At 36.7% G+C, this 24061-nt stretch overlaps 1 protein-coding gene across 3 annotated transcripts in view; it reads right to left on the bottom strand.

The window, feature by feature from the left end:
* Positions 1-5244: 5244 nt before the first annotated feature.
* The window catches only part of LOC149827733 (uncharacterized), a 41360-nt gene continuing 22543 nt past the window's right edge, over positions 5245-24061 (bottom strand). For 2 of the 3 annotated variants that reach the window (XM_090019575.1, XM_090019577.1), the window contains exons 8-18: positions 11703-11805; positions 10739-10864; positions 10532-10645; positions 9142-9260; positions 8886-8973; positions 8708-8800; positions 8452-8541; positions 8199-8318; positions 7974-8065; positions 7708-7765; positions 5245-5578 (exon numbers count right to left, since the gene is read on the bottom strand). In XM_090019575.1, the coding sequence (XP_089875701.1) occupies positions 5516-5578; positions 7708-7765; positions 7974-8065; positions 8199-8318; positions 8452-8541; positions 8708-8800; positions 8886-8973; positions 9142-9260; positions 10532-10645; positions 10739-10864; positions 11703-11805 (1066 nt within the window). In that variant the 3' untranslated portion in view covers positions 5245-5515. The remainder of the gene's footprint in view (positions 5579-7707; positions 7766-7973; positions 8066-8198; positions 8319-8451; positions 8542-8707; positions 8801-8885; positions 8974-9141; positions 9261-10531; positions 10646-10738; positions 10865-11702; positions 11806-24061) is intronic. The other variant, XM_090019576.1, reaches the window with a different exon arrangement.

Genomic DNA, 24061 nt, shown 5'->3' with positions numbered 1-24061 from the left:
TAATGTTGTCAGGCTGCCTCTCCCCACCAAACTATACCTCCAGACTCCAGCTCTAACATGAACCTGTGCCCCAATGTGTCATGCATGGTTGCCAACTTGGACTCTTCCTACAAATCCACCATCCTCAGCCATCCAATTTGGATCCCTATTACCAAGTCGTCAACTTTGGGTTTCACAATCGATGGTCGATCCACCCACCCAAAATCAGTGTTAAAGAAATCCTACCATTGTCACAAATATCACCGATATTTTGAAAGTGTTTTCTTAACTTGCACAATAAAATCACTTTTTTATCTTGTTATGCTTTTATTTGTGCGCGTCTCTCTCTCTAAAGGGAATATGTGGTTCTTTTTGTACCATGATACTATATGGTGGTAGACACTGTTGTTTGCATCAATCTAGCCATCAACAGGTTGATCTAACGTACAGATTTGTTTAGCATGGTTTATTTACTAATGGTTTTGTCGTGTCTAATACATCATATCATAAGATTCATTTTTAAAACAGTGAAAGATCTCCAGCTCACAATTCATGAAAATAAAGGTGGTTTAGAAATGGTATAAAACATCATATTTCAGTCCACTGCAGTCCACTGAAAATAGTAAAAAACTCATGTTAAACATGATCCAAATGTTACATTTTGGTTTTAAAGCTTTAGATCTATGCAAATCAAGTGTGTACCACAGTACCGCCATAGAAGCTCTCTCTCTCTCTCTCTGAGAGAGAGAGAGAGTAGCTAGTTAATCAATAGGTGCTTGAGCACATCATGCTGGCTGTCTTGATGGACGAGTGCAAAAACAAAATAAATTCCATAAAAAACAGGTCAAAATGCCCACAACACGAGTCAAAATGCACCCAAAAGGGCATTAGCAGCGCACAAAATGCCGCTAAATATTAAGGATGCATGCATAATTATAATTTTGTAATGATGTGTGCATCCCTAAGTCTTTAACAGCACCCAAAAAGAGTCACTAAAGGTTATTTTTAGCAGAAAAACTATTTTCTAACCGTTTATCAAGCGCACAATGGATGGTCCACTTGATTAAGTAGGTGCTCAAGCACCTACTCATCAAGGAGCTACCCTCTACTATATATATATATATATATATATATGAGAGAGAGAGTAATGGGTAGGTGCTTAATGATACGTGCTTAATTGGTTTTTCTTGTTTTTTTAATTTTACTTTTTAAATTCTGACCGTACAGATGTAATCTATATATTTGATTTTATAGAGATCATGAGCTCTTGAAGTGTTCGATTCTGACACATGGGTTGGTTTTTATAAGGATAGAAAACATCAACAGCTTTTCATTGAAAACACATGATCCAGGTGTGGATTCCTTATAAATCTACTATGCCCAACACATTTATAGGGTCGGAACTGCGGAAAAAACAACGGAAGACCAGAAAACCCATTAAGCATATTTCATTAAGCACCTACCATTTCTCTCTGTATATATATTCCTAAAAATTTTATAACAAAGACGAGATTTTTAAAAATGTCACAAGATATTTTTCCGAGAACAAATTTTATGACGATTGTATTTGCATAGAATGGTCAAAGAGAGCAATTCAATAATTCACCTGCTCCTTGGTCAAAACAATCATAGAAAGAAAAAAGAGTTGAACAAGAGGCTCAGCCTATGTCTATCCACAATGAGAATACATTTTAGTGATGTTGTGGCCCTACAGAGACATGTATCGTTATCACAGGAAATGGAAGTGCTTGGACCACAGAGTTTCCAATAATGAAGATGGCGAGCCCGGTTGTAGTCTTCTTGCTTTATTATTTTCTCTTTCTCCAATATGATTAGCTGAAAACCTAACAAGCAAAAGAACACTATCACCTACTTTAAGAACTTTACAAATATCTGTAGGGATTATAACGTTCGGGTTAGATATCTGACCGAATTCGAGTCCGTTTAGTCAGACTGAATAAACAAAAACCAGGTCCGAGTGCTAATCAGACTCGGATCCAGTTGTAAAATTCTCGCATCTGAGTCCAGCGAGTTCTGACATGATTATATGTATATGTCAGATGTATTAAGGTATATACTCTAATATGATTAGGGTTCTGCATAAGCTCTATGCATCCGAGCCTGAATCTGACCCCGGACCCAATTATCTTACATCCAACCATACCTGACCCAAGTCCGACCTGTCTAATTACATCGCCAAATATATGACACTTAAACAAGGTCACCAATTTTTATTACCTCAAATCAAATTCCAAACTCCAAACTCCAAACTATTCATGCTATGTTTTGCGTTGAATAGCGCCACAGATAGCAATTAATTTTTCAAATTTGTTAACAGCAACAGAAGTTGGTGAACTTGTTAATATCCAATGTAAGCCTTGGTTACTGACATATGAGTGGAAATCAAATGTATATGATAGAATGAGTGACATTTGGGGCATCTTTGCTTACGACTCCGTGATTTAAAATCATGTGCTTTGAAATCACAGGGTGACCACTGGGCTAGTGGGTACCTTTTACTGGTGGGGTCCATAAGGGCTTGGCTGTCGGTGACCCCACCCAGAGATTACCCTCTTCAGCCGGAAACTTCACCATTAAAAAGAAAAAAACACACACACACAAGGTGAGCATTGAGATTTCGAATAACGAATAAAATGGTCCCTAATATGATTGCCAATCACATGAGGGATCCCTTCTCACGGTTGCTTCCATGTGGGATGAGGCGAAGAAGAATCACTCTCATGATTGTTCAATTAAGGCCAAAGCAAACGCCCCTTAATGTGTTTTGTCCTGTCCATAGGCAGCTGAGACTTTATCAGACACCAGACCCCACCATTTTCATACTAATTTGAGGGAAACAATCCCACTTCAATATAAGATGGCTTGTCTTCAAATAGTACTGAAGCTTGTTGGCATATATACATTACTACTAAATGCCTTTCAAAAACTCCATTGCGCCACAGGACTGGGAAATGAGGTGAATGAGATGAGCTTGACCTGTTTAAGTTGAGTTTTCTAATGCACTAAGCTTAAGGCTAAACTCCAGGTCGAACTTGGGCTAAAGCTTATGACAAGCGGGGCTATGCTGAGCTGCAGTAGGCTCTTGAAAAGAAAAAAAAAAGATTTTTTTTATTCGGATAAGATAGGAATCAAGCACTTGGCTGTCTCTGTTTTTACTATAGATGGTATGAGTTTCCCAAGTAATTAGAACAAATTTCTTAAACATCTGATATCACTATGTACAGTTTCGTCTGTTTGGCGTTTCATATCGGTACACTCCAGCCAACCATGAACAGACATCCTCTTGACATGGCAAACAAGTCCCGGACTTACGGATTGTCCAAAAATAATCTTCAAAGCACTTATTTCTGAAATCAGATGCCTTTGGGTAATTCAGTGCAACTAGAAAGCAACATTCTCACCAACTGATGGTAATCGCTTTAGAAAATTCTGCACCTTTTTCAGTAACTTTTTTTTCCTGAATCATCACATTTTCCAAAAAAAACGGTTTGGAGAGCAGTGACCTTGCGATTTACCAAAAGAATCCCATCCTTTGACATAGGATAAGTTCCTAATCGTCCAGCTGAAGCCTCTGAACGGCTAGGATCAATCCACATCCAGGTGAAAATGTGCATCAATACCACCGGTTGATTGGATGGCTAGGATTGAATGTAGGATGAAAGTCATCCTATGTCAAATGATGGGATTCATACTCTGATTTTAAACCTTTCCTTTGATTTGTATAATTTGCACTTGTGTGTGTGTGTGTGGGGGGGGGGGGGGCTTGTTCGAAAATGCTTCTGTAGTTATGATCTCTCTCTCTCTCTCTCTCTCTCTCTCTCTCTATATATATATATATATATATATATATATATATATATATATATATATATATATATATATATATATATATATATAAAGAGAGAACAGGTGTTAGCTCCCTAACACTTTTTTAGCCTACTCTCAACCTACCCTACTGCCAGCCTACCCTAACACTTTTTGAGCCTACTGTTAGCCTACCCCTACTGCCAGCTTACCCTGACACTTTTTGAGCCTACTGGCTTTAGAAGGATTTTTTCTAAAATCTGAATATACAAATGTAATCTACATGCTTGATTTTATAAGAATCTATCCTCTGATTCCAACATGTAGTTAGGTTTTTATAAGATTTAAAAATCAACTGTCTACAATTTTCAAAAATATCCTATGCTTAAAAATTCATTTCTTTTTATCAAAAAACATGATTGAAGTGACATTTCCTAACAAATCACCATGCGGAACACATCTGCAGAGTCAGGTTTGCAAAATACAACTCAAAAACCCCTATATATATATATATATATATATATATATATATATATAAGAACTGAACATATTGCGCCTCATTTGTCGTTATGCCCTATAGGCTTTAAGTATTTTATGATAGATATGTGTTCAGCATGATCCATTTAGTGAGAATCGACTCTTGGATCATGTTTTCTTGACGAAAAAACATGATTTTATGATCTAAAAAAAACTGGTATCTACGTAGCCATTGATTTTGGATCACCAGAAAAACCTGTATTCAAGTTAAATTCCAACCATCCAAAAGCTGGTTCCCACTAAACAAAACCTATAGATCACATCTACCGTGTTAGACATGAGAAAAAATACTTAAAACTATGATTTTTGAACGGGCCTAACCAGACCTAACAAAAACATGGGTCTAAGAAACGCATATATATATATATATATATGTCTATATATATATATATATATATATATATATATATATATATATATATATATATATATATATATATATATATATATTAAGAGAGAGTAATGGGTAGGTGATTGAACGTTAGATGCTTGATGGGTTTTTTGGCTTCTCCAGTGCTTTTTATGCAGTTCCGGTCCTATAAATGTCTTGGGCATCGTTGATTTACTAAGTGGATCATGTGTTTTCGATGAAAGAAATTATGTTTAGAGTCTCAAAAATTTACAAAGATTTTGGACCGTTGATTTTTTGAACCTTATAAAACCCCACCCATGTGTCAGAATTGAACACTTCAAGAGTTTATCCCTATAAAATCAAGTACATAGATCACATCTGTACGGTCTCTCTCTCTCTCTCTCTCTCTCTCTCTCTCTCTCTCTCTCTCTCTCTATATATATATATATATATATATATATATATATATATATATATATATATATATATATATATATATATATATATATAACACCACTTGAATATGGGCTCAAACAATGTTTACAAAAGAGGGAATTGAATTATAACTTAAAACCAGTAAAGATTTTACGGTAATTCCTATTAAATACAATTACCAGGTTGTATTCGTTTAACAGAAGCTGAGAAGCTGCAGGGAAAAAAATATGACCTTAACAGAGCTTTTGCGACAAATTTACACGACACAAAGAATGAACAGAATATTTTCTATAACAATATTATACACACCCCCATGCTTGCTGATGACCACATCAAACATCAGACACATGGAGTAGATGGAACAGGCACAAGGATACCATAGACATCTTATACAATTTGCTCACCTTCATGAGTAGTCTCTGCAGTCTCTGCAGTCTCAGCATAAGAATCCTGTTTCATGAAGGAACAAATTTTTGTAAACAACATTTGATGCAAAAGGCCTTTTCATGTCATGATACATTTTGGACTGAGAAATATGGGCGAGGATTCAATAACACTGAAATAAAATGCTAATCTGCAAAATGAAGATGATGGCAATGCACATCACTATTCAACAGACTTCCTTTTTACCACAAGTATTCTTTTTTCAATAATTGAAACAAGATAAGGATGCCGTGGAGATTTGATAATTAAATGGAAACCCAGTTCTGTTCTCACCTCCCCTGAGAGCAATCATTATGAGTTTTTATATGGGATCATATAAGGGCATGCCAGCAGGTTCAACAAAACAATATATTGAGGTTTATTATTTATATCTAAGTGGTATGTCCAACATGACCCCTTCTAGGTAGAGATTTCTACCTTATTTATATTATGATCACTTTAATAATTTTGTGGTTAAGATTAATGAATTAATTAGATTTACTCTTTACCATAGAAGGTCAGTAGAAGCTGGGCACGACTTAGATGGTCATATAGGTCGACGTTAGGAGCAAGAGAACAGCTATGAAAGAGTATTGGTGGTAGCACCACTTAGCAGCTTGAAAACAAAGCAATGCTAGAATATGTGAGATATTTTCTCTCGAGCATTTCTGAGTCCACCAAAAGTTGATGGAACAGAAGAACCCACTAGACACTGATAGCCATTACGAAACCATGGCTTGCATAGCCTGTTGGCAGCCAGATATACATAACTATCTTCCTGACATTGCATACGCTAATATTGTATCTTGGTTCACAAGGATCTTTTCTTAATCACTTGATGTGGTTATTTATTCAAAAAGAGGAATATTTTTCTTGTCGTCACATGAGTTAAGTCATTCCCCCTCTGCCTACACTGGTAGCATGGCACCACCTTTGGTGAAGACCTATGGTACTGGGACATTCCATTTTGTCTTCTGTACCCGTGTCAACACGCGTCGACAACAGGACATGCCATTTTACCCTCCGTACATACAAGTTTTTATTTAATTTATAATTACATTCAGTTTATAACTTTATATTTTCAGTATATAATATATATTTTAGATATAGCATATATATTTAGATTATATTCAGTTGATTTTGAATTTATGTGATATTTAATATATATAGCCGTGTCTCCGTACCCACATTTTTTGGAATTGTTGTGTCGTACCCATACCCGCACCAGTACCCAGGTGACATAGGTGAAGACTAATTACTGGTTCTTGTATTCTGACGATGTTACTTCTCCAACATAGCATAGGTCAACATCATGCCCAGTTCATTACAAGGCCGAATATCGACATACGGCAAAGACCCCTACCAGATATCTCTTAAGCCCCATGTGACAGAGGGATTCGAACTTGGGCCTTCAGCTTGGCACAGGACCCCGCTTACCACATGGGATACCACCTCGGTGGTTTGAATCTTAATAATTATAGAACAGTCTTTATTAAAACAAACACATTACATCATGAAAACATGAACTTAATGATGAAAGTAAATATGCAGAAATGGACAGACCCTGTTCAGTATTCAGCTCGCAATTTTGCTCCTCATGCTTCTTTTTAGCAGTGTGCAGACTTTTATGTGAGATCAGACCTGCAAGTTGTCTCAAGAGCTTCAACCTCTCAAATGTTCCTTACAATCCTCTTGATTTTTTATCACTATACATGGGGGATCTGGTATTGTCTTTTGTGAATTAGGCACTCTAGGCATTTAGCAGTGGTTCTTTATTGTTTATACTTGGTTTTTGTTGTATGCAGGGTATATGCCCTCTATAAATTTCTTCTTTTGAGCTTTTGCATAACAGGACCAACAAATACACAAAACATCACAACATCCATGTGCTCCAAATAATTCAAACTCATACAATAGAAAACAAGACAAACTAATCTTTGAAGGGAAAAAAAGGAATATAGGAAATTTTTAGCAGAAAATTAGAATGATGGCATGAAAATTTATACATACAAAAATTTGTACATTTTCTGTTTTATAGTATAAAAGCAGTAAGATGTTAAGAAAACACTGATATCTAACAACAAAATCAGGACATTAACTGGAGAAGATTAGATGAAAATGTAAATAGCATGACAAACTTGGATACATGCACTTACTTCTGAAGGTAAGTCCGCAGGAAACAAGCGTATGACACTGAGATTAAACTTAAATCCACTGCACAAATTTCCCATGAAATGTAGACGACAAAATCATAACACATTAAGTATGTTAACTATGTCATTTGACAAAAGAGCCAACAAAAAAAAGAATAACAAGAGACCGATCTCAGATAAAATACAGATTGATGTTTACAAAAAAAAAAAAGGGCAAAAAAGGCCAGCCCTAGAACATAAAAAATCTCAGGAATGTTTGGAAACATCACCTGTTAGAAAGAGCTAGCCGCCATACATATGGAATGAAAAACTCCTCCGGATGATGCTCTTGTTCATATGTGAATCTCAACTGTGTAAACATCTGGTAAATCCAGCCAGAGTTACGATTTTGTATAATGAGATTGACATTTGCAATTAGTGAATTTTCAAGCAATAATAAAATCTCAAAAGACCAGCCTGGGGAGGAATCCTATCTGCAGCTCAAATTACTTTACCTTCATTCCTTCACCTCGCCAGGACCGACAATTGATGACTATGACTTGTAATACCGACTCAACAGACCATTCACCATCCACATTTTTTGCATCCATGCGACTATTGAAGAAATCCAATACCTAAAGAAAAGAATGTTTCAGGACAAAAAGGCTTCCATCCCCAGGATATTTTAAACTAAAAGTCATCTAAAACACTTAGAAGATTTTGAGAAGATGAAACACAAAAATCTCACATAAGAGGAAAAGTCAATACCGTATAAATGTTTTCAACAAGCTCACTAAACTGTGGATGATCCTTGAAATGCTGAAAGACCTCCTGTTGGTGCATTATTGCATATACAATCTGCTCCAAAGGATAATTATAAGATATATCAATTATCAAATATACTGAAATCAATGAACTTAGTATTATTATTATTATCATCATCATCACAGCATCTTCAGCCAAGCAGTGACTCATAAACTGTGCACAAGATTGAAAAAAATGGAAAAATCAATCTCTACAGTACCTCAGGATTTTGAGGCAAAGCATATGAGAGAATTGCATTTAAGATTTCCAAAACAATTCTGAGGAAATCTGTGTAGATATGTAGCTCCGATGACTGCACAAATTTAACATTTTCTTAGTCTGAATATGCAAAACAAACCATCCAAAGACACTGAGAAGATAAAGCTTATGAGGAATACTGTATCTTCCACTACGTCACTCCCATCTACAGAGTCAGTCCCAATATTGAGAATCTTATCATTTCTTGCCTCTGCCAATTTCATGTACCTGAAAAAGTATCCAAAACTCAAGCACTGGAAGATATCAAAATATTCAAAGAGCCTTTGTCAGCAAAGAAAATTTTCCTTTACAGAACGGAACCATCTAATTTTCCTGACTTCAATTGCCAAATTAGCAAAATTCAGAGTAATAGAGAAGGCCAAAGTGGTAGCATACTTGCGCGAAAGCATATAAAAAAGGCTAACCAGCCTTTGTGAAGCATATGCACTCAACCGGTGGACATGTGGAGCCATGTTCGCCAAAGTAGCAAGGCAGTTTGTGTGAAGATAGACATCCTGGAAATTTTAACACGTCACAACTCACAAGCAACAGGAAGAACAAACATAACGGTAAGTATAATTGGATTACAGGCTTGTTATCAAAATGTTGGAAGTTCCTCCTAAAGTAATATGCACCAAAATTCAACAATTCTAAAAAAGAACGCTTTATGACTACAACAACAACAACAACTACGCCTTCATCCCAAAACAATTGGGGTCGGCGATATGAACCAAAAAAGAAAATCATTCTGGGTCTTCCACATGAATCCTTCTCCTCCAATAATTTCTATCCAAAGTCATGTCGTCGGTGAGGTTCAAAGCATTCATGTCCTTTCCTATCATTTCCATCCAAGTCTTCTTAGGCCTACCCCAACCTCTTTTAACTAATATATTTTTCCATTTTTCCATCCTTCTAACTGGAGCATCATTAGGCCTTCGCCGAATATGTCCAAACCACCATAAACGATTCTCTCTCATCTTATTTTCAATGAATGCAACGCCTACCTTCTTATGTATCTCCTTGTTTCGAATCTTATCTTTTATTGTATTTCCACACATCCATCGAAGCATACGCATCTCAGCTACACTCATTTTTTGAATATGATGTCTCTTGGCAGCCCAACATTCTGTACCATATAGTAAAGCGGGCCTAATTGTCGTCCTATAAAACTTTCCCTTCAACCGCAATGGCATTCTACGATCGCACAACACTTCAGTTGCACTTTTCCATTTCATTCACCCAACCTTTATCCTATGATTTACATCTCCATCAATTTCTCCATCCTTTTGAATGATAGATCTCAAATATTTGAAACAGTCATCCACCGGTATTTCTTGCTCACCAAGCTTCACTACACTCCTATCACTACTTCGTTGCTTACTAAACCGACATTCCATGTATTCTGTCTTACTCTTACTCAACTTAAAACCTCTTGCTTCCAATGTCTGTCTCCATAATTCTAACTTAGCATTAACCCCAGCTCTAGACTCATCAATCAAAACAATATCATCAGCAAACAACATACACCACGGCACATTTTCTTGAATTGGTCTCGTAAGCTCATCCATCACTATAGCAAATAGGAAAGGGCTTAAAGCAGATCCTTGATGACTATTAGTGAAATTGATTTTTATGCTATTTAACATAGAAAAGATATACGAAATAAGAGAAGCTTTTATGTGTTTTATCATGTAGCATTATATTTAGGAACAAATTATAACAAAAGAAAATAATTGCAGATGAAGATATTTCAGGTGGTACTACTGCAAAAGGTTAGAGAGCATACTCGCAGTTTTGATAGATTATATTGCACTGTTCTAATGAGTATCACAACCATCAGAGAACCAAGAGAAGTTTGATGCAAAAGGCGCTCTTTGTTCCAAGGGACATTTGGAAGTATCTGAAAAGGAATCCAAAACCTAATAAACAATAAATCAAGGGACATCTACACATAAAGACAATGCCACTCATGAAGTGATGAATTGACTCTTACCAGCTTATGGATGCTAGCATTGAAAGATGAATCTTGACTCAATATGAGAAGGATAGTCAGCAGCATGTATATCTGATTAGAGGTCCTCTTCGAAGCATCATATAGCATTTCTAGCACAGGCACCAGCTAGCCATAAAATTGAAAGTAGACAAAATAATCAGATTATTGTAACATGCAAGCTAGAATCACCTGGTAGAACAATATCTAAACACAAGCAACAGCAATAATATGAGATGGCTGTAAACTTTATGGAGCTGAAGTAATCAGCATCTATATATCATAGTCACAAATATCAGCCATTTTTTGAAAACCTTTTGATTTTATCGTAAGATTTACAAAACCTATATAATCCCAAAAAATCATGATAATTTCAAAATATTGTCTACTTTTAGAACATCATGATTTATCATGATATTATCACATTATTAAAGCAATATTCAAAATTTTATATATTTTTTATAATTTAATGTTTAATATTTTACTGAGATTTGTCCAAGAAAACAATTTTTTAAATTTATTGCAAGATTTTTCTGTGCCAAGAAAATCTCAATAATGAGATTTGTGGCTGTGATATATATACTTGAATATGTACATGGGAGGGCCATTGATTGGGGCAAAAGTGTTCAGTAGCAAAAACCATTGATACTGTAGGCAGTAGCATATATATATATATATATATATATATATATATATATATATAAACAACTTGCACTTATGAGTTTTGATTCATTGATACCTGTTTTAGTTTCATTTCTTGTTATCCGGATTTTTTGAAACAAAATTAAAATCATTATCATCTTATATTACAAATAAAATGAAAGAGGCTATAACAAGAACGAAACTAAAACAGGTCTTCTAATTTATCACAAGCAACATAGGCACATTGACAGACATTTATAGAATAGAAGAACAAAACGCCAGTTTCAAAAGCCAAAACAAGGGTGTGTAAGCTACAGATATGTACCAAGATATCCAAATCAGTCCGCACCAAAACATACTCCAAAAAATTAGAATTCCCATGCACTAATGAATAGAGAAGTAAGACAGAGCTCTCATCAAACAAGTACCTGCATCAGTAACAAAATACTTTCAGAATATCCAAAGGACATGTGTTAAGAAATAACACAAAAAGTCGTGCCTTAGATGGACAAAGCACAGAATATGCATCACTAATGGAGATCGAGATTTTTTCATTGAAAACGAAGAAGGCCGAGGATGGCCTATGGTGCATGTTATCTGAAGGGGGAAGATAACACGTTCGACAGCGGTGTGATGGTATGATAGCCAGGCACTCTCCTTGTTCCACCTGCTGGCCGGATAGCAGCTTCAGCCTTTTGCCATTTCTAAGAAAGAAGAATTTCAGCTCAGAAAGCGTTGGCAACAATGGAAAAGAATGTGTCCATGTAGCTACTTCACCCGCCAACAGAGCAGCAGGTTCGGCATCTACTAAAAAAGAATGCACTTCTGATAACCACGTTGTTGCTAGGAAGCATGTGGAATGGCCAAGAGCAGACCCTTTGGATATATAATCTGATTCAATAATAGAGCGGAGGAACAACCGTCTAATTGAAAACAACTTTCAAGTTTGGCTCTGAGAGCACTTTTCTCGTAGAGAATGATCGTTCCCTTTCGTTTAAATTCCGCCCAATATACTGTATCCATATTATCATATTTTTGCCAAAATATTTCACGTAGACCCTATGATATCAGATGTCCTTGAAGAGGAAGACTTTTTTTAACATGGCTAGGTTTGTTTTTGCACTTGCAAAACACTGGTTGCTTTTAAGTTTTAACTCTGTTGCTACCGAAAAATCATATGCTTTTCTTGACACAAATGACCATCCAAGTCTAGCTCAGCTAGCTCAACCAAGCCAATCAACAACCGGATGGATGTAAATTATACAGGCGTTAATATGGAGATGTTCTTTTCCTGAAAACTTGTGAGAAATAAGACATCAACAAAAAGACTGAGTAACAGTAGCAGGCGATCGAGTTCAATGGTTCCTCAAACAAAATATTGACTCTAGAGATAGGGTAATAGGGAGATGACAAAATTGTTTAGAGCAAGAATAGAATCAGAAGTGCCTCTTGTTTCCAACAGAGGATGATGGACTATTGATATTTTGTTTGAGGAAAGCGAACCAAAAGCTAAACAATGGCAGTTTTGAAGATCGTCTAAGTGAGAAATAGAGATCTCGGTGTCAAATCACTGAGAGAACATCTCCCTAGTAAGAGAATACCTGAAAAGAAGCACCTCTAGTATACCAATTATCAGGTTCAGGATAAACATTGGATAACCAAATGCTAAAGCGAATAACTGCAGCCCACGAGGGCTCTGCTCAATTGGTAGGGGCAACTTGTGAATGTTACCAAGCCGACGAGGGTGTACTCCCAAGTAGGCAAGAGGGACCTCAAGGGTTTTATCAACCGGAGGGCTGCCAATATGGGGTCAGTGATGGGTGTGTTTTTCTTTTGGAGTAGCCAAAAAACAAAAAGGATAACAGCATCAAGCATCTAAGTAATAAGACCACCCCAAGATGAGTGTTCTATTCCTACTTCCCTAAAGCCTCTAAAAGAATAGTTGAGACAGTGATCAATTCTTCATGCCAGTAGGGAGGAACAACAAAGGTCTTGAGAATGCAAGATAAAGTTATGGTAATATGAGACATTTATCATCACAATAGCCGTTAAGTGAAAGTATGATGATGTATGCTGCCGAAGATCCTGACAGACTAAAATATTAGAACCTTGTTTCTACAATTTTTAACGTAGGCATAAAGATTAGCCTGTCTCCTAATACTCTGCAATGACACATAGTACTTTGAGGATTAAACAAAAGTCAAGATTTGTTTGTTGTGGGTCACTAGCTGCCACGGCACAAATACCTTGGTACTGTGGGTAGGATAATTTGAAATAAAAATACTATGCCTGGAAGGCAAAGCATCCCCTCAAGTCAAAGTGGGCAACTCAATAACAATAACTATTGACACTAATCTGGCGCTATGTAGTGTCAAAGGTGCTATACAACACTTGGGCCCCAGCTTCTCCAGGTGCCTATGCATCTCTTAGAACCCTACATGCACGCATGCACACGCACACACACACACACACATTATGATTTTATCCCCACTAACTGTTTATGCAAAATAAGTATGATATAACTGTTAAAATATGTATATATATATATACATATACTTATATATATACATATACTTATATATATACATTTGTATATATATAAGTATATATATACATATATGTATATATATACAGTTTCCTTTTTAGTGAAATACCCGATAGGGGTATTCTTGTAAAACCACAATGTATTTTTTCCTTTTTTCTTTTTTCTTTTTTCTTTTTTCTTTTTTCTTTTTTCTCTTTTTCTTTTTTACTTTTTTCTTTTTTATTTTTCCCCTTTTTGTAAGATCACAAGGGCCCCCACACTTGTAGTCGTTGGGGCCCCAACGGTCAGATTTTTGACCGTTGGGGCTCCCAACGACTACAAGGGAGCCCCTTGTGGTCCCTTCTTTGAGCCTCCCTCCTCTATAAATAGAGGAGGTATTCTCCTCTTGTAAGCATTGGGTTTTCACCCTTCTCTTCCTTTCTTCAATAAATCCAACTTATGACTTTAAGTCATTTTCTACTTTTGAGAGTTTTGTGTGTGCACTTATAGTGTTTGTGTTCTTGGCTCTTAAGGTCACTCTTAAAGAGTGCTTTTTACTTCATTGGAGCTTCCGCCTCTTTTCATTACATGGTATCAGAGCTCGGTTGGTGATTGGGCTTCTCTTTATTATTTTGGAACGTGTGCCTCTCAAATTTTAAGAAGAAAGGAAGGATTTGGTGCCGATGGAACGTGATTCTAAAGTGGAGCTTTCTTTTAAGCTAAATGGGTCCAACTATCTCATGTGGGCCTCCGCGATGAAAAATCATCTAAGAGGTAAGAAACTTTGGGGTTTTGTTATGGGAACTATTCCCGAACCCTCTCTTGTTCTCACTAAAATCGAAAATGAGATTGAAAAAGCTTTAGATGGCGATGAGCGCATCAAAGCTATCAATGACCATCAATCCAAAGTTGAGGATTGAGAAAGTAACCATGCCAAAATTTTGGCATGGTTTATGAACAATGTTGACCTTAAAAATTGTGTTAATATTGCCAAATTTAGAAGGGCCAATGAGGCATGGTTTTTCCTTAAGGGTATGTATACCCAAAAGGATCTTGCTCGACAATTTTTTTGTCAAGAAAAAATCCGTTCCACCAAACAAATGGATATGAGTGTCCGGGACTATTTTAGCTCTCTAACCCCTCTTTGGGATGAACTTGCTCTTCTTGAGCCTAAATGGGTGGCTCCGGAAGATATTGAATTAAGAAGGGAACAAATTGAAAAGGAGCACTTCTTTCAATTTCTTCATGGTCTTCGCCCGGAATTTGAACAAGTTAGGGCATCTCTTCTCCATAGAAGCAAAGCCTTACCTATTGAAGATGCCCTCGCCGAAATATGCCAAGAGGAAACTCAACTTGGCTTAAGCATTAAGAATGATGAAGTTTTGGCCGTTACTAGGCCCGGATCAAATGTTAAAGTCTATAGACCTCCTCACTTCAACAAAAATAGTAATGGGCCTAGAAAGGGAATAATATGCCATTATTGTAATGAACCGGGACACATTAGACCGGTTTGTCCCAAACTTAAAGGAAAAGTTGCCGCGGTTGGAGAAAATTCTCCAAAGAAGGAAGAAGAAAATGCCAAAGAGAGAGATATCAAAGAGACTCTTAATCACATCTCCGAAGTTCTCCAACATCTTCTCAAGACTTCTTCCTCAACATCCGGAGCCGCCATCGCCTATTCTTCATCACCTCCAGGTATGTGGATACTAGACTCCGGTGCTTCTTTTCATATGACATCTCATAAAAACTCTCTTTCAAATGTTTTTTCCGAACCCATATCCTCTTATGTTTCAACGGCCGATGGAACATCATTGAAAATTGAAAGTATTGGAACGCTTGATTTTAAAAATTCTCAAAAATTTTTCGTTCCTAAAGTAAGAATCGTTCCAAAAATTAATTTAAATTTTTTTTCCGTTTCTCAAATCACCGATCATGGATGTCAAGTCTCTTTCTCACCTAAAGATTGCACCGTGCAGGATCTCCAGTCAGGGAAGTTGATTGGGCAAGGCCATAGAAGGGGTGATCTCTATTTTATGGACTTTTTGACTCTTCCATCTAAATCTTCTTGCAATCTTGTAAAAGACAAAAGTATTGGAATTTGGCATGAGAGACTTGGTCATCCAAATTTTGTAAAAATGTCTCTTTTTCCGTTTTTGAACAATACTTGTAAAGACAATCACATGACTTGTAAAGATTGCATTTTTGGGAAATCTAAAGCTACTCCATTTCCTCGAAGAAGTTACTTTACCACTCGACCATTTGAACTTGTTCATTCCGATGTGTGGGGACCTTCCCCTATTTTGTCTAAAGGAGGATTTTCGTATTATGTGGTCTTTATTGATGACTTCACTCGATTCACGTGGATTTACTTCCTAAGTCGCAAATCCGAAGTTTTCTCCTTCTTTAAAGAATTTCATGCAATGGTTAAAAATCAATTTTTGGGAAATCTATCTATTCTTAGGTCCGATTCGAGAGGCGAATATATGTCCAATGATTTTCAAAGCTATTTAAAAGAAAATGGAATTTGTCATCAACGTTCTTGTCCCAACACTCCGCAACAAAATGGTCTTGCGGAAAGAAAGCATAGACACATAATAGAAACTACAAGAACGTTATTAATTTCAAAAAATATCCCAAAATCCTTTTGGGTCGAAGCGGTTCTAACCTCAATGTATCTTATCAATAGAACCCCTTCATCCTCTTTGAAAAATCTTTCTCCATTTAAAAAACTTTACAATATGTCTCCCGATTATAAAAGACTAAGGATTTTTTGATGTAAATGCTTTGTTCTAACTCACAAAAATGATAAACTTTCTCCTAGAGCTATTGAATGTATTTTCTTGGGATATGGTGAAAAACAAAAAGGTTATAGATGTTTTGACATATTAAAAAACAAACTTTATATCTCAAAAGATGTCACATTCCTAGAAGAAGAAAATGGTTTTTTGCACCAACCAAATGAAAATATTGATTATTTTTTTTATTTGACTTATTGCCTCAAGAAAATATCATAGATGATCATATTGATCCTAGTGAACCCCTTGGTGAAAATCATTTTGAACATCCAAATGATGATCAAAACTTAGAAGAAAATGTTTCAAGACAAATACAAGTCTACTCTAGAAGGAATGAAAGAAATCCTCCTTGTGCCCTTGAAAAATTTTCCCAAAGTGAGTCAATCGAAGAGACCTCTCAAAGAAAATCAAATCGGATTTCCAAAATACCCAATAGATTTGTTTCTTATGATTCTTTTTCTCCTAACTTTCGAGCATGCCTACTTGCTCTTCACTCCTTTCATGAACCATCTCATTACAATGATGCTAAACAATATGCTCATTGGAATGATGCTATGGAACTAGAACTTAATGCTCTTAAAAGGGCGCAAACTTGGGAAATCATTGATCCTCCCAATGGCAAGAAACTCATTGGATGTAGATGGGTTTTTAAAGTAAAAACTAAGAGTGATGGTTCATTGGAAAGATATAAGGCTAGGTTGGTAGCCAAGGGATATGCCCAAGAGTATGGGGTAGATTATGATGAAACTTTTGCCCCAGTTGCTCGAATGACTAGTGTTCGAGCTCTTATTGTTATAGCCTCTGTTAAAAAATGGTCAATCTTTCAACTTGATGTCAAAAATGCCTTTTTGAATGGTAATTTAAATGAAGAAGTTTATATGGAACCGCCTCCGGGTATGAATTTAAATGGAAATTTTTTTAAATTAAAAAAGGCTTTATATGGACTTAAGCAAGCTCCTAAAGCTTGGTATGATAGGTTTAGTACTGACACTGCTCTTTTTGTTAAAAGGACAGGTGACTCCATTATTATGCTTCTACTGTATGTTGATGATATGATCATCACTGGGAATGACAAAAAGGGAGTAAATGATGTAAAGTCTATGTTAAAAGAAACTTTTGATATGTCTGACCTTGGATATTTGAGATATTTTTTAGGGATTGAAGTGGCTTATTCCCCGCGAAGATACATCCTATCTCAGATGAAATTAGCTGCAGAAATTTGTACCAAATCAAGAATATCTGATGAAAAGAAAATTGAGACTCTCGAAGTTATTAATGCAAAACTGAGACTTGGAGATGGTGTTCTTCTTGAGGATCCAACCCCCTACCGTCAATTAATCGGATCTCTCACCAATCTATCCATCACACGTCCAGATATAGCTCATGCGGTTCATGCAGCAAGTCAGTTTCAGCATGCACCTACTTCGGTTCATATGGCGGCCGTAATGAGAATTGTGCGATATATCAAAAATACTATATCCAAGGAACTCTTCTTATCATCTTCCTTATCTCTTGACTTAACTGCTTTTACTGATGCTGACTGGAGAGGAAATCCCAATGATCGTATCTCAATAACGGGTCTTTGTATTTTTTTAGGTGAATCCCTCATTTCGTGGAGATGCAAGAAGCAACAAAAGGTTTCACTGTCATCCACTGAAGCTGAATATCGGGACATGGCAATGACAACTATAGAAATCGTATGGCTCAGGAGTCTCCTTGGTGACATGGGCGTCCCCATTTCCACTCCCACCAAGCTCTGCTGTGATAACAAAAGTGCGATATACATTGTCAGCAATCACACCTTTCATGAGCGGACCAAGCATATCAAAATGGATTGCCATTATGTTCGAGACGAATATCTCAGAGGGACTATCTCATTACCATATGTTACTTCAGAGTATCAACTAGCTGACTTCTTCACCAAGGCGCTCCCAACTCCACGATTTATGTTTCTTAGCAAACTTTCGGTCTTCTCCCCGTAAAGTTTGAGCGGGCGTGTTAAAATATGTATATATATATATATATATATACATTCGTATATATATATAAGTATATATATATATATATATGTATATATATACAGTTTCCTTTTTATTGAAATACCCGATAGGGGTATTCTTATAAAACCACAATGTATTTTTTCTTTTTTTCTTTTTTCCTTTTTCTCTTTTTCTTTTTTACTTTTTCTTTTTTATTTTTCCCCTTTTTGTAAGACCACAAGGGCCCCACACTTGTAGTCGTTGGGGCCCCAACGGTCAGATTTTTGACCGTTGGGGCTCCCAACGACTACAAGGGAGCCCCTTGTGGTCCCTTCTTTGAGCCTCCCTCCTCTATAAACAGAGGAGGTATTCTCCTCTTGTAAGCATTGGGTTTTCACCCTTCTCTTCCTTTCTTCAATAAATCCAACTTATGACTTTAAGTCATTTTCTACTTTTGAGAGTTTTGTGTGTGCACTTATAGTGTTTGTGTTCTTGGCTCTTAAGGTCACTCTTAAAGAGTGCTTTTTACTCCATTGGAGCTTCCGCCTCTTTTCATTACAATAACATGACATTCAAGATTGTTACAACATTTTGAGTAATATTTTAAATTTCACAATATACACATATGCTACTAATAAACAAATGTACATTTACTAAATAGAGTCACAAGCTAACACTGTAACATGCATCAACTTCCAAGCCTGCATGTAACACTAAACAGAAGCAAAGATTCAGAAAAAAAGAAAAATAAATGACAAAAACTTAAGCTTCAACTGTAATACCCGTAAAAAAATGCAATGGGTAGTTTTATTCATATTGGACCCGGGATCCGTTACCCGGATCCAAAAAGGGAATATACCTATATATGAGTGTTAAAAATATATATAATAACAATATTTAATAAATAAATAAATAAAATTAATTTTAAGAGAATAATATTAGTATAAAAATGAATTATTTGGGGTTGGATTCATGGTTGGACCTAAATGGATCCAACATATGGACCCAAAATCCGGTACAGATCCACATTCATTGTGGATCTAGCACTATAGGGGCTAACCCGGATCCACGCAAAAGGTGGATCCGGCATAGCGGGTCGCGGGACCCGGACCCGATATTTTTAAATAGGGCTCGATTACAAGAATCGTGCCTAGGGAACGATTCTCGCAGGAGCTCAAGAAGGGAAGGGGGTTACAGAGGAGAGAGGAGGGGTTCGCCTGTCGTTAAAAGGTGGGGGAAAAGTAGATCTCTCCCCTCTCATCTCTCTTCCTCTCGGCTTTGCCCTCGGCGTGCGATGGTGCTGACAACACCGGACGTCCATCGACATCGGCTCCCTCACAATGGAGCAATCGATGCCAGCGACCTCGCCAACCGCGACAACCACCTTCTCCTCGCCGGAACAGCATCGCGGCTGTGGAAACAGCAGACCGACCATCGACAACAGCCTCCCGATCGCGCCCTTCACGGTGGCAGGAGCAACCAGAGCCGGTCGATCATCGTCTCGCGATAGCAGTCTCCGATCGTCGGAAAGAACACCAGAAAAGGTAGGATTCTGGCCTTTTCTTGTTGGGTGTGGACTGAATCAATTGTGTTTGGGTCGGTCAAGGGGGAACCCCAATTCTTTTTCATGATTTAGAGTGTTTTCAATGTGAATCTTGGTCGTCGGAAAAAACCAGATCGGTGAGCTAGGGTTTCCCGATAGTAGTGACGTCGATTTGGGGGTTCCCTTCATTTCTTTATGGATTTTATGTCATGGACATCTCTTGGTATTTTAGATGGGTTTTCTTGAAGTTTCATACGGGTACTGGTTATAAAGGGTTATTTGGTTGCTTAGTTTCAGTTTAGCCTATTTTTCTTGATGTCATTCACTATTTAGATGGTATTATGAAGTATTGACCGAATGGTTTTGGTTGGGTTTCTATTGGGTTTTTCCCTCCAATTTGCTTCAAGTTTTTCATTTGTCTTGAATGGGCATATAATTCTCTCTCTTTTGTCTTATTATTCCTCTGAGCCAAATACTTTGGAAGCCTTGTTTTATGAAGAATTTTTGTGCCCCAGCTCATTGATGATCTAATTCTCATGGTGTTTCCTCTTTTGCTTGTTGTGGTCAATGGTCCCTGCATGAATCATGCATTCGCATTAGTAGGAAGATAAGAAAATCTTTATGTCAACTCTTGTACTGTTGTTGGTCCTTCATTACCAATTTTAGTTTTTTTCAATATTTATGGTTAGAATAGAGGTCCAAGGGGAGCTGTGGCATTATCGACCTTGATATTGTTATGATGAGGCTGTTAAACTTTTTTTTTCAAATGGTCGTTAGTCATCCAGTCTTAAGAAGATAATTCTTGTGAAAATGCTGAAATATTCTTGTGATTAAAAGTCATTTGATATTGTTTAGTTGAATAAATGAAATAGCTTCATTTACACTTTAGTTTATGCATTAAGATATTTGGGGAGTTTCACTAGGTGACTTTAAGTCTTATTTCCTAAGAGTTTTGTGGACGATTTTCTCAGTACACAGGATTTTCTTCATTAAGCACAAGTGCACAGTTTCCATATTTATAGCTTCAAGGCCTAAATCGCGAATTACTTCTTGATGCATGTGAAAGCAATGATTGTAGTAAATATACCTCCAGTGCTCTTAACAATGCCTTTTAAATCACAGAACTAAACAAAATCTCCTGCCCAATTAAATACGGGGAGTCAACTGCAAACATAGGCCCATCTTGGGACAAGCTTCGCTATATTGCATCCTCGGGCTGCAAGATAACTTGTGCACTGAGACTTTTCATGTAGCTATTTTTCTGCTATTCAACTGTCTGTACTAGGATGTTGCTTGTATTTGGGGTCACATTTAGTTTCATGTAGTAGCAAGAAGCAACACATATTTGGAAGATTCCACATTTGGACCGAGAATAGGTCTATGGCCTTTGTAATTTCAGAAGTTTATATCTACGACATCTTCTCATAATACTTGGTGAACACATATCTGTTGTCTATGTTACAACAAAATGTGCAATTTTAATATGGGCAAATCCAGGTTAAAGTAATAAGATAGAAGTACAACTTAAATATGTTAGACCGGTTTAATATGACAAGATTAAAAACATAAAGTTGGACAAACATTTTGCTCGAGAAAAGATTGAAGGTGAGCTTTAGGCTAAAATTTTATTTAGAGATTATGCAAATGACAAATTTATTTACTAAGATCCTTGAAGGGGTGGCGTTACTTCTAATGTTGAAAATATTTTTGGTAATATCTAACAATGGGATCTGTTACATAATGGCATTGATGTATGCTAAGGCATTTATGGAACTTTACTAAGAACCTGTTATACACAATGAGATCAACCTAGAGGAGGCAGCCTATTACCTTTTCCTCTCTTGTTGCTGTCATCTAGCCTTCTCTCTTCTCTGATCTTTCATATGAGAGGTCTTATTTTGATATAGGCGCATACATGATATGAATGTGTGTAGCCCTGAAATTTCAATTGCTAAATCTGGGTTATGTTCATGTGTGTGGATGTTAACACATGAAAAGGTTTTCTGTGCCTACATTGATGAGACATGTTTATTTATCGTGCATTTATGGATTTTTTTTGAGTACATGTGCCTACTTGAAGTCGATGTGTGTTTGGCATGTAAAATCATGCATAAATGTTCTCATGTACTTATGAATTATGGATGAATGCATGTGGGTTAAGTGATTACATAAAAGCACTTGCACGTGGATGGTAAACACATGCATATGATTATAGTAACTCATGCACATTGTTAAATTGGTTTGAATGGATGTGCATTTAGAGGCATGCTGACCTCATTGCATAAATTGCAAGTTATGATTTTTGCATTCGATGCATCGATGGTCTAAATGAATCATCATAGGCCTGGAGAGCCTTGAGCTTGGGTTTGCTTTTTCTTTAATTGTTTAAATGCATCGCAAAAATCATACTTTATATTATTGTTCTATATTGCACTGTTCGATGTGTTTCCACGAGCTGGAGTCTCGTGATGGTTCTCGCAGGGGTTGATGCGAGCTTTTGCCTTATTTTTGCATGTGGAACTGCAAAACTCAATAATTGGCTCTTAATAAAAAGATAATGAATAAGAACAATGTAATATACGTTTTGGGATATCTCATATGGAGTATTAGAATCTTAGAGATCCGGTCTTGGGGAGACTGTGAGGATACAAAAACTCTGTGTGCTGTAATTTTGTCCCCTGAACCCGATATTGAGGTTCTTTCTCCTGGCCACGGTTTTAGGGAGAGTCTGCCACTTTACCCGGGAGTGGTGTGTTTGACACAGCTGTTGTTTATAGTACCAAGGAAGTGACACTTGTGGGCGTGGGGTGTCTCTTGTGTTCCCGACATTAGATGTGGAGGTCTAATGTTCCGATGAATGGTGTTGTTTCCTAATATTGGTCGAGGGCTAAGTTGGAACCCAGTAATAAAATACAAATTGTGTGATAAGCTACCTTGGGAACCTACTTGACCTCGGGGTTTGTACTCGTTTGGTGTATCCGCGGACAACGGTAATTAAAAAGAGGAACTTAAATTGTATGCATTTAATAGGGCATGCATATGGAAAGGGAAACTTAAGGAAAGATGATAAGAGGATTCATGCATTACACATAAGTCATGCATTTTCCTGCTATGCATTAGAACATGCATACATTATCTGTTTTCCTTAATTGTTATATGTTTGGTGGATGCGTGATGTTTAACTTTCAATATATGTTAAATGTCTTGTTGTACTAAAATTGTGCATCATGATATGGTTTAATGTTTCTTTATGCATAATGGATGTACCTTGTGGTATGAATGCGTACCTGAATTATGAATTGTCATAATTGCATTTCTCTGAATAATTGTGTGGATTCATATTGTGGTTGTGGGATATATAAATGCTGCTATTGATGTTACCTGCCAGTTAACTTCTGAGAAATTGTTGACTATCGTAGCATAGACTTTCGTTTATTTTTTGGTATATACTGAACATCATACTTGACACCCATATCACATACTGGATTCATGATGTACCACATTAAAAGTTATGGATTTCTTACTTAGACAGTTGTAGTCTAATTCCTATAAATTTCAGATGAAGAATTGGAGTTAGGAGCAGCTGCGGGATGAGGTTTCGATCGGGATTTTGGATTTACTGTTCCAAGAATAGTGTGAAGACTCTGATCTTAATTTTCATTGATATTGAAATAAAAAGAATGTTTTGGTCTTGCTACACCTGTAATGTTCTGGAATGCTTAGCCCTATGGTATGACTGGTTTCCGCTGTATAAAAAAAAAAATCTCAAAAATCTGGGTTAAGATTTCGGGGCGTTACATCAACCATCATTATCCTTTGCCTTTTCCTTCCTTTTTCACTGCA

The sequence above is a fragment of the Nuphar pumila genome, chromosome 10, assembly GCF_984573655.1.
Source record: "Nuphar pumila chromosome 10, dmNupPumi1.hap1.1, whole genome shotgun sequence".
In the NCBI taxonomy this organism is placed as follows: Eukaryota; Viridiplantae; Streptophyta; class Magnoliopsida; order Nymphaeales; family Nymphaeaceae; genus Nuphar; species Nuphar pumila.
The sequence above is the reverse complement of the archived record's forward strand: the minus strand, read 5'-3'. Positions and strand labels throughout refer to the sequence as shown.